General features: G+C 35.7%; 1 protein-coding gene across 4 annotated transcripts in view; it reads right to left on the bottom strand.

Annotated features, from left to right (window-relative positions):
• The window catches only part of TUT4 (terminal uridylyl transferase 4), a 50,075-nt gene that overhangs the window by 26,093 nt on the left and 10,245 nt on the right, over positions 1-13,737 (bottom strand). For all 4 annotated transcript variants that reach the window (XM_056355800.1, XM_056355803.1, XM_056355802.1 and 1 more), the window contains exons 3-10: positions 12,837-13,000; positions 9,239-9,355; positions 6,965-7,142; positions 4,320-4,408; positions 3,110-3,161; positions 2,252-2,321; positions 1,148-1,274; positions 30-149 (exon numbers count right to left, since the gene is read on the bottom strand). In XM_056355800.1, coding sequence (XP_056211775.1) covers positions 30-149; positions 1,148-1,274; positions 2,252-2,321; positions 3,110-3,161; positions 4,320-4,408; positions 6,965-7,142; positions 9,239-9,355; positions 12,837-13,000 — 917 coding nt within the window. The remainder of the gene's footprint in view (positions 1-29; positions 150-1,147; positions 1,275-2,251; positions 2,322-3,109; positions 3,162-4,319; positions 4,409-6,964; positions 7,143-9,238; positions 9,356-12,836; positions 13,001-13,737) is intronic.

Raw genomic sequence — 13,737 nt, 5'->3', positions numbered from 1 at the left:
TAAGGTTACTATATCACCAAGTCACTTACCCAGTTGCCCAAATAGGATGGCAAAATCCGTGGTTTCCTTTGTTGAAGAAAAAATATCACCATTAAGGCAAAGGAATATGAGGGAATCCCACCTTCAGCCTGACAGTCAATGTGACAGAGCTGTAAGAGAATAAATCATTAATTTTCTGACGTAACAGAAGCACTTTAATTTAAAATGTATTATAAAAGGACAAGTATTAAAGAAATGTGAAATACATGCTAGACTGAAACAAAAAATCCTTTATCTCAGAAACTGCAAATGTCATGCCTATCCACATACAGAAAAATGCAAATTACTGTAATTTGTACAGTGCCCTAAATTATACTATTATGTGTTATTCTCTTCGCTTTCATGACATTTTGTGATTGTGAGACACATTTATGTTCCTATCTAAAATTTCAGTCAACTATCAGGTATTTGTTACTATGTAATAGTTCATGTATGGAGATGGGGATTCTATGCATCTGGTTGTAATCTGACACTCATCTCTTCTATGGAAACTCGAGATACGTGATCCACATATTAGACTTTGAGCAGTTCTTTGTAGTTTCTACTGCTCCTACTTAAATATTGTACAACAGGATTTTTTGTAAAAACACCTTGCTAAATCAAGTAGCAATAACAACAACCATGCAATAAAGCCAGGACATTTTAAGTCAAGTATGGCCTGGCAGAAATTTCAGGACTGAATTACAAGACAGTTAAACACTGGCTGTGAACATTATAACTTGGTTCCCGTGATCACTGTTGACATCCATATGAAGTACAGCAGGGTATGACAACAGACCCTTTTTAGTGCAAGTTAACTTTTTTCAATGTAACCTCAGCAACAGGAAGTTTGCAAGACCCAACTGCTGTGAGGCTGGTTTTCAAGGATCAGTTAACTAGTTTTAAGTAACTAGTGTAATAACTTGCTAACAGAATAGTGGAAGCTTCATACATATTTACAGTTTCACATCAAAATCTTCGGTCTCATTCTGGCCTGTTAAGGTAAGAGGTGAATTATGACATGAAGTTCTTTTCTACAAACATGTTCATGGTATATTATACATTACATTGTATGTAGTGCTTAAAAAGAGGAAATAAACATAATTATCCTCAATATTTATAAACTTACTCTAGCCCAGTAGCGGAAAGCCAAAACCAAGGGAATAAGGACAGGCTCCAGTTTACCAAGTGCAGCCAGCAGGTCAGTTGTAAGGCAAGCCACATCATTTCTAGCACTTACTTTACATGTCAAACCACTGTAATTACAAATGTAAAACAGATAAAAAGAGTTATCACCTTGTGTATACAGATGATGCTTGGGGTGGGGGGAAGGTGGGTCATCATATCCACCATACTAAAAACATGCATCAGTGTCTCCCTATGTAAGAACCTGAACTTTTAAAACAAAAGCTACAGAATATAATCACATTTTCTTTACTCTTAACTCATCAGTTGGATCTATAACTTACCGAAGTTCAATTCAGCTAAAAACACAAAACAGCATTATGAATTTGCTCTAAGTTCTACCATTACTTAATTGTGCAGTCTTACACAACTCAAACTCCATGTATCTTCCACATACCAATTAAATAAACAAACACTTCAGGCCTCCTGCATATTAAGACTTGGTAAGTCTACAAAACGGCTTCCCTAAAAACTTCTGTTTTGCTTCTCAAATAATTATATCTATTGTCTTAGTACTTACTAGGCATTTGAATAATCTACAAACACAGGAAAAGATACACCCACCCTTGTCACATTTACTATTCTGGAGTTTCAAGCACATACTTCTAGCCAGTCAAAGCAACCTGGCCATCACACAGCAATCATGTTCCATTTTGGAGGTTGCCACTTCTTAGGAATGCACTGAAACTGTCAGGTGATCTGTCCTTTCTGGCAATGTGTATTATGTAAAATGTTTTTAAAGTCTTGGATTAAACTGCTCGCAGAAATTTTAAGTATCAACTGAAACCCATCCCACTCTGCCCCTACTTAACTTAAAGTAGAACTGGTATTTTCAGACTCCTACAACTAACAAGCTCTATGAAGTACAAAACCAAAGCTAAGCTTTTTTTCTAGATGGTATTTTTCTGTATGAGCAATTCCATTTTTACATGGATGTTAGCTAAATGTTACAGTAATGCTTCTTGTCAGGAGTGCAGGCAAGCAGCTGTTATGAACAAGCACAGCAGAAATAGGTATCTCATTAAAAATCCTTTTCAGTGACATGTACCTTTTAACATCTTTGCAGAAGACAACAGGAACTTTTGCATGGAAATCTGACTCCACATCTGAGTAGACAGCTAAGCAAGGAGAAAAAAAACCATGCTGTACAAAAGTCTTTTACAGTTTTCCCAACTGTGTCTTTAAAGCTATTACATTTATACCACGCTTTTAAGAACAACTCAAATTAAGTGCTGCATAGTATGCATACAGTATGCAGTATTTTCTGGTTACTTTTGATGGTCACCACAAGTATCACACAGCCAGAAAGAAGAAAAAAAAGAAAAGCCTCCGTCAGGAAACTGAGCTGGTATCTCTTCTAGAACCTTTCTGTCTTTACAACATTTGAAAGACACAAGGTTGAATCTCTGACAAACCATTGGGATAGTTTGAAAACCCCTTATGGAGCTGACCTATCAAAATTTCCCGAAGGATCAAAAATGCTATGCTACTTGTGTCACTTGGTTCAAGATGTGCAGGTCACAAGGTTAGGTTACTTCCTGACAGAATAAGGAGGCAACAAGTTTCACAAGTTTTGTAATAGTTCTCACTGACACTCAAATGGACATGGAAACTGGCTTTCACATTTACTGCTTATAATTCCTCCTTCAAAGTTAAATATTTTTTGATCTGGCATCCAACACTATTACCATAAATTCTGGCAATCTGAACTAGACTGCCTGGGCTGCCACTCTCCTGCTGCAGGTTCTCATCTCTCACACAAGCACTGGTATTCATTAAAACAGCTCAGATACAAAAATGGATTAGTTTTCAACTGGAGTAAGTTTACAGACAAATTAAGTGTAAATACAACTGAAAAGCAGTTGGAATGTTAATTAAACAGAAATGAGATGCAACTGAAACTCACCACTGTTCTTCAAGATTTCAAGTACCTGTATCAGAACATCTGGTTGACTCATCTAAAATGAAAAAAATAGAGGTTACATTATTCAGACTAACCTATTTTATTTTGTTTAAAACTACTTAAGACTGCACAACTAGTAACACTCTGTTCTTTCACAAAATGAAATAATTTGTCAGTATTAATTAAAAAGTTAACAGTATCTGTCTGCACCATGAAAACAGGTAAACGCATTAGCCAGCTTTCTTTAAGCCTACAGCCTTTTTAGTTAATACTTCTGTTCTAGTTCCATATTAACAGACTCCATAAAGTTAAAACAAAATACTTGCCACATATTCAACAATTTCAATGTCAACATATGCCACTAGACATGCACAACAGTAAGAATTTAACATCAGTACCTTCCTAAGGGTTTTAAAAGGTTATAATTTCTAAATGTGTTTTCTTTCCTCCCCAGAAACCAACTTAAGTGTTTCAAAGATAAGATGTTAATAGTTCTAAGAAAAGCTAAAAATCAGCAACCCTTTGAGCCTTTGTGAAAAAGTGACAATTGTTTTAAAAAGGGCTCTGTTCTGCTTTCTAACTGCCATATCATTTCAAAGTGCTATGTGTAAGCATCTGCCTGAAACACATATCTTGAATTCCACCATAACACATACAGTCAAAAAAAAGAGCAAGTTCAGCAGTTGTGCCTGTAACAACGTGTGGCTAATATCACACACTAAATGTGAACCAACAACTTCAATGTTTAAAAGCAAGTTACACTGCTCTGCAGGAATTTTGCACCCCAGTAAACTGTGAACTGGGATGTGACATTTACTTGCAAGTAACTGAAACACAAAAAGGAAGATTGTCACTTTTAGCCCCACCTTTAAAAGGGTGGGTTGGGGGTGGGAGGGGGAATGAAGACCTACAAGTTTTACAGTCTGAATCACTAGCACATAAAAGCACACTTATCCAGAGTCAATTATCTTCATATTGCTTCAATGCTTACTCAGAAAATTTTTCAAAAAGGTTACCATGTTTGTCCAAAAAAACAGAACTGAAATTATCTACCAAGCAATAAAAACTATCCACTTGATTCAAAGCACATCTGACACCAAATCAAAGATTATATGCTTTGTGTTATTCTAACACCATAGGCCAAACAGAAGATGAAGGCAACGGCCTTGATTCAATAAACAGTCTTAGTTAATAAAAAATAATATCTACACACCTTAGGCGGGAATTTGATATCAATATTAACATCACTGGTCTTAAAAGCGAATCTAGTTAAACAGGAACCATACATCCTCAGTGAACAGTCTGGAAGAGAAAGAACAATTATTTACAAGCTAGTAAATAAATTATTCTTTAATGGACGATGCACACCTTGCTTTACATACCGTACCTCCCAAATGGTACTCCAAAATTAATTAATATTGAACCACTTTCTCACTCCCGTGAAGGCTAGTCATTTCCATAACACAGCAGCACAGAAGACATATAATTCAAATAGTGTAATTACCAAATATCCAAAACTTTTCAAGCTGTTTTAAAATATTTCTGCAATACAGCTTTAGTTTTGTTCGTTCTTAATATAAAATGAAATATAAAATAGTAACTGTCACCATCTCAGTGCAGGATTTTATTTAACAGCTTTTGTTAACTACAGCTTATTTCGCTTCAGCAGTTAGCCAATTATAAAATTCCTTGTTGGCTCATACACTTTTGTCAAAATTTTTTTTATATGTGCTACAATCTGCTAATTTCAATAGCAAGTTCCAATGCACAATTCATTACGAAACATGCATATAAAACATAACTTCAATATAATCCAAGACACAAAGTACAGTATCCATGTAGTGGTTTTGTACTTAATATTGTTCCTTACTGCAAAGATGTACAACACATCTAAACTAATCAGAAAGTAACTATTCAGTAATAATATCATGAGAAATGTCATTCCACTCCATAAAGAGTAATTTATCCCACTTCCTGACATAAATTTTTAGATGAAAACTTTTCTGTAATATATATTAGGGCTCTGACATATTTATGTCAGCTGAAAATCAAGACTATGCTCAGTCCCTTCCAAATCCAACACTCAAGTAATAATTTGCTTTGCTTTGTCTTATGCTAATATACCATCAGTGGAAAACTCAACAGTGTGTCAGAAAAGAAGTTTGCACTAGGAGCCACATATGGCAATACTAAAGAGCAAACAGATTAGCAAACCTCCACCCTACAAAGCCCTATTCTGTTCAGCACCTTATGTTGAAGCATACATTTAATGTAGCTCCTAAAACTAAAGCTACTCATCCTGCAGCAAACAAAATCTTTCTTACTACTGTATTCTCATAGACCAAAGAGAAAAAAGAAGTTATGTCTAAAATAAAAGGACCGTTTAGAATATCAACCCAGTTTCAATATTAAGTTTCATTCAATTAATCAAATTCAAGATTAAGTAAAAAGTTTGAAAACGTAGTTTTTGTCAATGAGATTAGTATCTCCTTCTGTTCAGATTCATTGAAAAACAAACCACTGCATAAAGTCAAAATTACCATGGCTCCAAAAGTCAGCTCTCAATCTCCCAGTGTATTAACTATAGGAGATGATGAGAAATCAGTGTAAAGATGCAAATATCAAATATTATTGTATTGTTGTATTACTTACATTATTTTATTTTCCAGTATCAGTATAAACTGGATTTGAATGTTTAATGTTCTATTGAAGTAACACACTGTACTTCTGAAGGGGGAGGAGGGGAAAGACTATAATTCATCTTATCTAGACAATTTTTACAAACTCTATTAATGCACTGAACTTTAATTGACCCACTGAAGCAGAGAAAAGGGACTAAGCATTTAACCTACTCAGACTTTTTTTTTTTTTTTTAATCAACATAAAGCACTCAAGGAAAAGGCAGATAAGGTATGATATTTATACGTAGTTAAGTAAATGTAGTATTTTGACCTATTTAAGACAGTTCAAGGGACTCTGGGAAGCTATAGTTGATCTCAAAGTACACCTCTCCTCACTTTAGGACCCATTAACCATAAATACACATGAGAAGAAATACCTGTCAAACAACAACCCTTGTTGATTTTAATGACTTGTTTTAATGAACAGTTACTGATTAGTACCTGCAGACATTTTAGATCACAATTAAGCACTGAAAATGTCGTATATTACCTGCAGATATTTCAGATCACAATTAAGTACGGAAAATGTCTCATACGCTTGCCAAAATCACTCATAGCAGAGGTCCAATTTTTTTTCCCCTCAAACTATGCTTAAGAAAAATTGCCTTATGCAACTTTTACCTGCCCTGAAAGATGTTATAAACAACTGAAGGACTATCAGGAAAAAAACACATTTTAAACTCCTCATTTCCCCTTCCTGCTACATTTGTATTAGTATGATTAAGTGCACTTGGGGAAAAAAGTAATCTCTACTTTAGCAGCCACAGATATTCAGTAATTCTAGGTAAGGTATAGGTGGAAGGGTTTGTAGGACTAGAGCCTGAAGAAAATGCACAGTGGCTGAGGCTTCAAACACGACCAGGAAGGAAACATTTCATGCCATGGAAATTTCCAATCTTCATCAGAAATCACCACTTTAAAGAGGACCAATAGCTTCAATAAACATACGCCAAAAAGAAGCACAATTATATTTTCCTCTTTTTGGAGGTCTCTTAGGTCCTTTTAAATCAACCACCAGTCTGTACTAAAATGCCTGTATATATTAATATTGTATAATACAAAGATATATTAATCCCAAATGCATTAATTCACCATTATGGAAGGTATCAAAATCTGTGTAAAAATTAAGACAAAGGAAAAATTTTCACCTAAAGAAAATGGAGAATACTGTGAATACCTGGTAAGGGTTGTTGAATAATTTTCTCCATCTCATTTACAATTTCCTGACGAATTCTGAAGTCATCATCTGATATGCCTTGTTCATTTGCTGCCTCGATGAGTGCAAAACTCAGAGCAGCCAACTGTGCAGAAGAGGGGGGTGGGAGTGCACGCAGCTCATTTTCTTCTTGTTTCTCCTGAATAATTGTTGGGTAATAAAAGTTAAAACCAGTATTTTAAGAGAAAAAAAGTTATCTCATACTACTGCATGTTTGCTGTTTGTGTTCTTCTATTGACATGGTGTCCGGACCAAACACTTTCAAAGGTAGGAACCCTGCCTGCCTAACTGGCAAATGTAGTTAGCTTACAGAAATGACAGTAGATGCTCAGTGTTTAAGAGAGTATGTTGTTTCACAGCTGGCAACCAGAGAGGAAATCTGCTGTGTTACATTCCTGAACCAAATTTTCTGACAGTTCTGAAACAGATTTCATCGAAGGAAATGAAAAGCTGTAATTGTTCGTACATAATAAAAGTAACTGAGCTGAGAACGTTTTTCTAGAGTCACACACATTTTTTCCAGAGCGGATTTACTTGAAGAAGATATCACAGGCAGAGAAAGTATTCCTAGTTCCAAGAAATTTTGAGTCCCACTGCTGCCTTAACAGCTGGTGCCGGAAAGTGCTATTTTTAGTGCATCAAATTATAATCAATTTAATCCAACAGCAAGAAATACGTCAGATGCATCGTCATTTAGGAGTAAGTACAACAATCACTTGTTTTACAAATTCATCAACTACATGAAATACGTGACTGATAACAGAAATAAATAATAAACAGAAAATAATTATACACTAAGAAAACACAATCCAGTATGAGATCGCTTGGTTAGTTCTGGCTGCATCTCTCAACTCTTCTGTTCTTATCTGAACAAATTTAGTATAAGAAAGAATATGTGCATTTCTAACGGGCTGTGGTTTTTTCAGTGTCACTGCTTTCAGGTTTTTCTTGAGTAGGGAAGCCACCGCTGCTACCAAGCTTATTTGGCAGTCATGTGTCTCATAGTTAGAGCTGTAAATAGGTATATTTCATGAAGTAACATTTACACAGTTACATACCTCTTATCACTGTAATGTGACACACTACATAAAGCTATTTGAAAACAAGAGTTAAAAACTGAAACAGCTCCCTGTCCTCTAGTATTTCCAGTCGGTGGTAAAGAAACCTCATTCCTCAATTCTTATCTCCATGCAGATGAAAAGCATGGTACAATATCAAACATGGCGCGGGTTCGTTGCCATTTTATTGATTTTTTTCCCATGATGCAATTTAGCAGACAGCAAGAGAACCAGAATCCTTTACCAATAGTAACTGAACATAATACAAAAACATTACTTTCTGAGACGTAATGGATTTATGGCATTCAGGGTCTTCTAAGTGATGGCTTGCATATATGTAATTAATGTTCTAATTCTATCAAACAGAAGTATGATAAGAAATACATGGGAACAGGAATAAATCATTGATTGAATTCTGGGGAATGGTTGTACGAAAAGTAATTTTAACCATCTGAATCACAAAGCCCTACATACTGGGGAATTTGTAGCTATTCATCAGCATTTACAAAAATGGGTTGGCAAGAAAATCTGTGTGCCTTTTATTGGATTTCATGCATGTAGCAGCTCTTCAAAGCAAAGCAAACAGTAACACCATGGTATCTGATAAAGAAACTGTTTTTCTCTTTGAATTCCTTAGAACTGTTTTTCATATTAAACACATGCATAAACCCAGGCAGATGATGAGTGACTCAGGAACCGCATCCCTCCCTACTCTAACTCTCTTTTTGTAGTCTATACATACTATTCACTCCGCCCACCCATCACAGAAAGGATGTAGATAAAAACTAGAAGTCAGACAAAAGAGAACAGGAAAAAACCAACATCCCCAACCCCACCTCCAGTCCCTGGAGGTCTTGCTACCAATGATACTATTTTGGGGCGAAACAGAAAAACTAAGTGTGTTTCTCACCTAAGTTACTTTGCATTCTGTCACTATAAGTATGATGAACTGTCCACTACTCAGAGACAGATCATCAAGCCATTCTTTGCAAACAGAAAACAAGAAACAGAAATTTGTGGATCCCTGCTCAGCACATAAACTTTCACCTAAATGAAGATGACCAAAGAAAACATACCACATATGATATTTTTTCTTTAAAAAAAACAAAACAAAACAAAAACAAAAACAGAAGGAAGAAAAAGAACAAAAAAATCAGTCAGAATTTTATTAACTTACCATTATATTTTTCTTATGACGTTTTTCTTTAATATGCTTGTGAGCTCCCTGGATATTTTCAATGTGAACTAAGCAGAGCTTGCATAGATACTGACAGTTGGTGTATTCTGGGGAGCGCTGAGGAAAAATGGCCATAGATTAAAAGAAAATGTTTCTGCTAATAGTGTCTGAAAAACTCAATTCTTTGAATAATAAAATGTATTTAACAATTATGTAACACTTGCAATATCAAGGCGCTTTGCAAACATTAAGTAATCTTCAAAAAATACAGCAGAAATGGATTTTTACCCATATGACAAGTGGGGAAAGCACGGAAAGGAAGTGAGATGACTTGAATATTATACCTCTCAGTAAATTTTAGTGAGGCAATATTAAGACTGAAGACTTTATGCCTCTTTAGGCTGACCTAAAGGCCAGTAAGCCATTCCCTTGTCAGCTCAAGCTTTTAATAACTATGGATTTATTAAAACTCGGCACCTATCCTCTCTTCTCTGATGAGAAAATGGGAAGTATTCATCATATTATCTACTATACATATTATGACAGATGGTGTTGCCGTTTGGCTAGCATATTCACAGCGTCCTGTGCAAGTACCGCATTTTTTGTTCTATTAAAAAGGGCATGGCTGGCCAGCAAGGAAGAACATACCAATGACTGTACACTGGGTAAGGTGGGATCCTCTGACAAGGTTAAGATTATTCCATTTTGATGAATAATTTGGGATGCTCTGAATTGAAGAAACATGCAGGGCAAGAATCGCTTTCTACAGACAAGGCTGGGAGAGACAGAGTACACAAATGGAGAGCTGCCACCTGGGAGACCCCTGAGAGTCTGCAAGAAGCCAAGCCTCAGGAGATGATGTGAGGGGCACTATTTTCCTAGGGCCCAAGAGGAGATGCTGTGGAGTTTATTCAACCAGAAAACCACCACGAACTACTAGACCAAAAGGCAGAACAGACCACCTCTGCAAAGGTGAGGGGCTGCTTGCAAAATACTCCACTTTATCTGTCTCATCCTGCAGTCGTATTTTCTCGCTCAAATAAAACATAGCTAGATTGGAAGCCTTTTGATATGCTCACTGCAAAGACAAAAGGGCCCCAACAAAAAGCCCTAGTTTTCCTCCAGACTTTATTTTTCCAATAACTGCTATCAGTTACCACTGGGAAAGAAAAAACCCTACTTAACATTTTCATCTTAATTCTAATAGGTCTGTATTTACTAAAATCGAAAAGTGTGCTGAAAACAGTGACATAACAATGAATGAACAGAGAACATTTTAAGACACTAAGGTAGACTATACATGACTTTAAAAAAATTGACTTGCTATGTGGAAATCTAAACCACTGCTAAATTTGGGGTTTTCCACCTACTGAGTTCGATCTTTGCTTTTGGGGAAAAAATGTCTGATATTCTCCAACTGCAGAGTAAATTTAAATTTAAAATAAAATAGTCATTATGCTTTTAATACTAAATCTTGTCATACTTATTTTCTAAGAGACCGAAACCTAGTAAGATGAAATTAAACATCCATTTGGAAAACAACTTATAGGTAGTTACACTCTAGCTCAGAAGATTCAAGTATATGATACCTGATGAATGAAGATTAAAAATATTTTACCACTCCTCTAAACCGGAATGAATATCAGCAATAACAGTATTTTTAAAAATTGGGTATACTTTACAATACTGATCTGCAGTATTATGTCAACAGATGTTGCCAGAAAGGTTGAATCATGTAAATCTTTTATTTTGCCTTCATTGTAAAGCCTTTTTTAATCATCTAGTTACGCTTCACACCAATGAAAGGGGCAAGAACTCAAAACAGCAAGACAAAAAAAAGCTATGGACTACTCCTTGAGTAAGATAAGATGCATAGTTTGGATGTTTGGCTTGTTTGAAGCCAAGCCTCGTAAAATCCCTGAATATCTGTGCTTGGATATTCAGGGAGCTAATCCATCTCAGAGCCATTTGTATTTTAAAGAACTCAGAGAATGGAAATGTTCCAGATCACTAGGAAAGAAAAATTTAAGAATATCTTTAAAAGGCTAAAGAGGATGAGCCAAGGAATTAAGAGACCAGTCAGAACTAGCATCCAGAAAAATACTGCAATAATTAAGTTATTAATAAGCACATAAGGAAAAAAAACAGGTCATAGGTGACAAACTGATCTGCTATGAACAAATTGCACTAAACCAATTTTAGGGTTGCTTTTTAAAAATAAAATCACAGGGCTTGAAGAAGCAGCAGCAGATGTTGTATCTTGAATTTTACAAAGTTTTTGTCACTTGTCATAGTATCAGTCTCAAAAGGAGACCCTAAATACTATCTAAATAAAGAACAGTAAGGTGGGAACAAAACTGCTCAGAAAACTCTCCTCTGAGCTCACATACCTAGACTGGTTCACCACCAGACTAAAAGTATCTGCCAAGTATTTTTCAACAGGAGTTCTTCTGTGGTCAGAAACATTCATATTTCTGTTGAAGACTTAGGAACTACGATAGAGGTTGTGCTGACTACAAATGTGAATGATACCAAGTTGGGAGAGGTTACAGAAGATGTAAACTACAACAGAATTTCAGTGATCACAACAAATTAGAGAAATTAAATAAATCAGATGCAATTAAATAATATCAAAGCAAAGTATCATTCCTCCTTAGCTATTATCAACTGCAGACAATACAGGGCTGGGAACATCTGACTAAACATTTCTTATGAAAAGGATATGGGGATGATTGCTGGTCAAACTACAAACCAACATCCTATTGCTGCTGAAGAGATCCTAAACATAAATACTGTATTGCGGGCAGATGAAGTCAGTTTTCCTCTTTATATGTAAGGCCTCAGCTGAAATCACATGTCCAATTTTGGATACCATTTACACAGTGGATGACTACAGAAAAGCAACAAGAATGAGCCAGTAACTAAAACACCCCTAAGAACAAAGAACAAAGAGTAAGTCTAAAGAAGGAAAGACTGCAGGAACAGCAATGATCTTTAGATGTGTAGAAAGTTGCAGAAAAATGTAATAAACCTGGGTTTATTTTCCTAGGACAACATATAAGGGATTAAAATGATAAAAAGAGACACTTACATTAGACAATAAGAAAAACTCCTGGGTTATCTGTACTGACTTTGAAAATTGTTTCACTGGAGGTAAGAACAGTTTAGACAAACATTTTTAAGGAGTCATCTTCAATATAGGTGAGTCAGACTGATGGAAGGCTAATATACTGAAGATACCACAAGGTTCCTTTTGATCCTGTATTCTGAGTTTCCAGATAACTAGACTGTCTAGAAAATCTTAGATAAGTAATGGAACTGCAGACATTTAGGTCTGCAGAATCAAAAAATACTGTTCTACAAAGGCCACACGTGCCACAAAAGGAACACTTAAGTTTCCAATCCATATCATCTGCCACAATGAATGACTAGTCAACTACTAGGGCTAATACCTTAGATCGCTGAAGTGATTCATTACAAAGAAGAAAGAAACAGAGGTAACAGGCTCTAGTAGAAATACCACCCAACCAGAAGTATGGTGATGATAATGAAAGAAGACACCCATTTTCTTTTTTATCTAATAAATAACTCAACCTACTTTTTCAAGTCGGGAGATATAATCTCTTTCCAGACGTTCTTCAGCTTGTTTCAATCCTAGCTGCTGTTCAGATGTCAGATTAGATTCATCAATAACAGCGGTGTTTTCTAAATAATCAGCTTCCAAAGCATGTTCTTTAGTTGATTCAGAATTCTTTACTTTATCTAGAGAAAAAAATAGTTACTTTCTTCAGAGTAACTCAAGGAGAGGAAAAGTGAAAATTAAGAGTACAGAGCAGTTAAGAGTCTCTCGCTAAGGAGCTAGCCATAAATTAGAGCTAAAAAAAATTTCTGTTTTTGTCCAAAGGCTAGTCAAAATCACCTTAGACGTTAGAATCTTTCCAGTATGTTAAACAGTATTTTGGAGAGACTTCAGAGACTAGTCTACTACTAAGAGTGAACAGAGAATGTGACATCCTGATGCTCTACTATAACAGAAATAAGAACTTAAAAAAAAAATTATTTTTTTTTTTTACACAATACAATTTTTACTCAACATGTTTAATGAAACAGTCATAGAACTGCTTTAAAGACACTCGCCCAAATGATCTTACAGAGCCAGTCATCAGGCATTTCAAGCCTTCTATTTAGAAGGCTTCTGGAGTTACACCTGACCATACCGCGACACCTTGCCACCCACGGCTAGCAACCAGTGAGTTCTGCAACACTGCTACTCACAAACAGGCAGGTCAGTTCTGAAAGGCCAGTTCCTCCAGATGCCTATGAATTGTTCATAGTCCACTAATCTGTACAAACATCTACATCTTAAATTATTCCAGCAGTTTTTACATCAGCAAAAACAAGGGTTTATTTGTGGTTTGGTTTTTTTTTTTCCTTTTTCCTTTCCTTTCAAATGAGGTCTGTGCCCCAAGACTAGGCTAGGGATCAAAACTGAAAAAGTT

The sequence above is a fragment of the Falco biarmicus genome, chromosome 11 (assembly GCF_023638135.1).
Source record: "Falco biarmicus isolate bFalBia1 chromosome 11, bFalBia1.pri, whole genome shotgun sequence".
Taxonomy (NCBI): domain Eukaryota; kingdom Metazoa; phylum Chordata; class Aves; order Falconiformes; family Falconidae; genus Falco; species Falco biarmicus.
The sequence above is the reverse complement of the archived record's forward strand: the minus strand, read 5'-3'. Positions and strand labels throughout refer to the sequence as shown.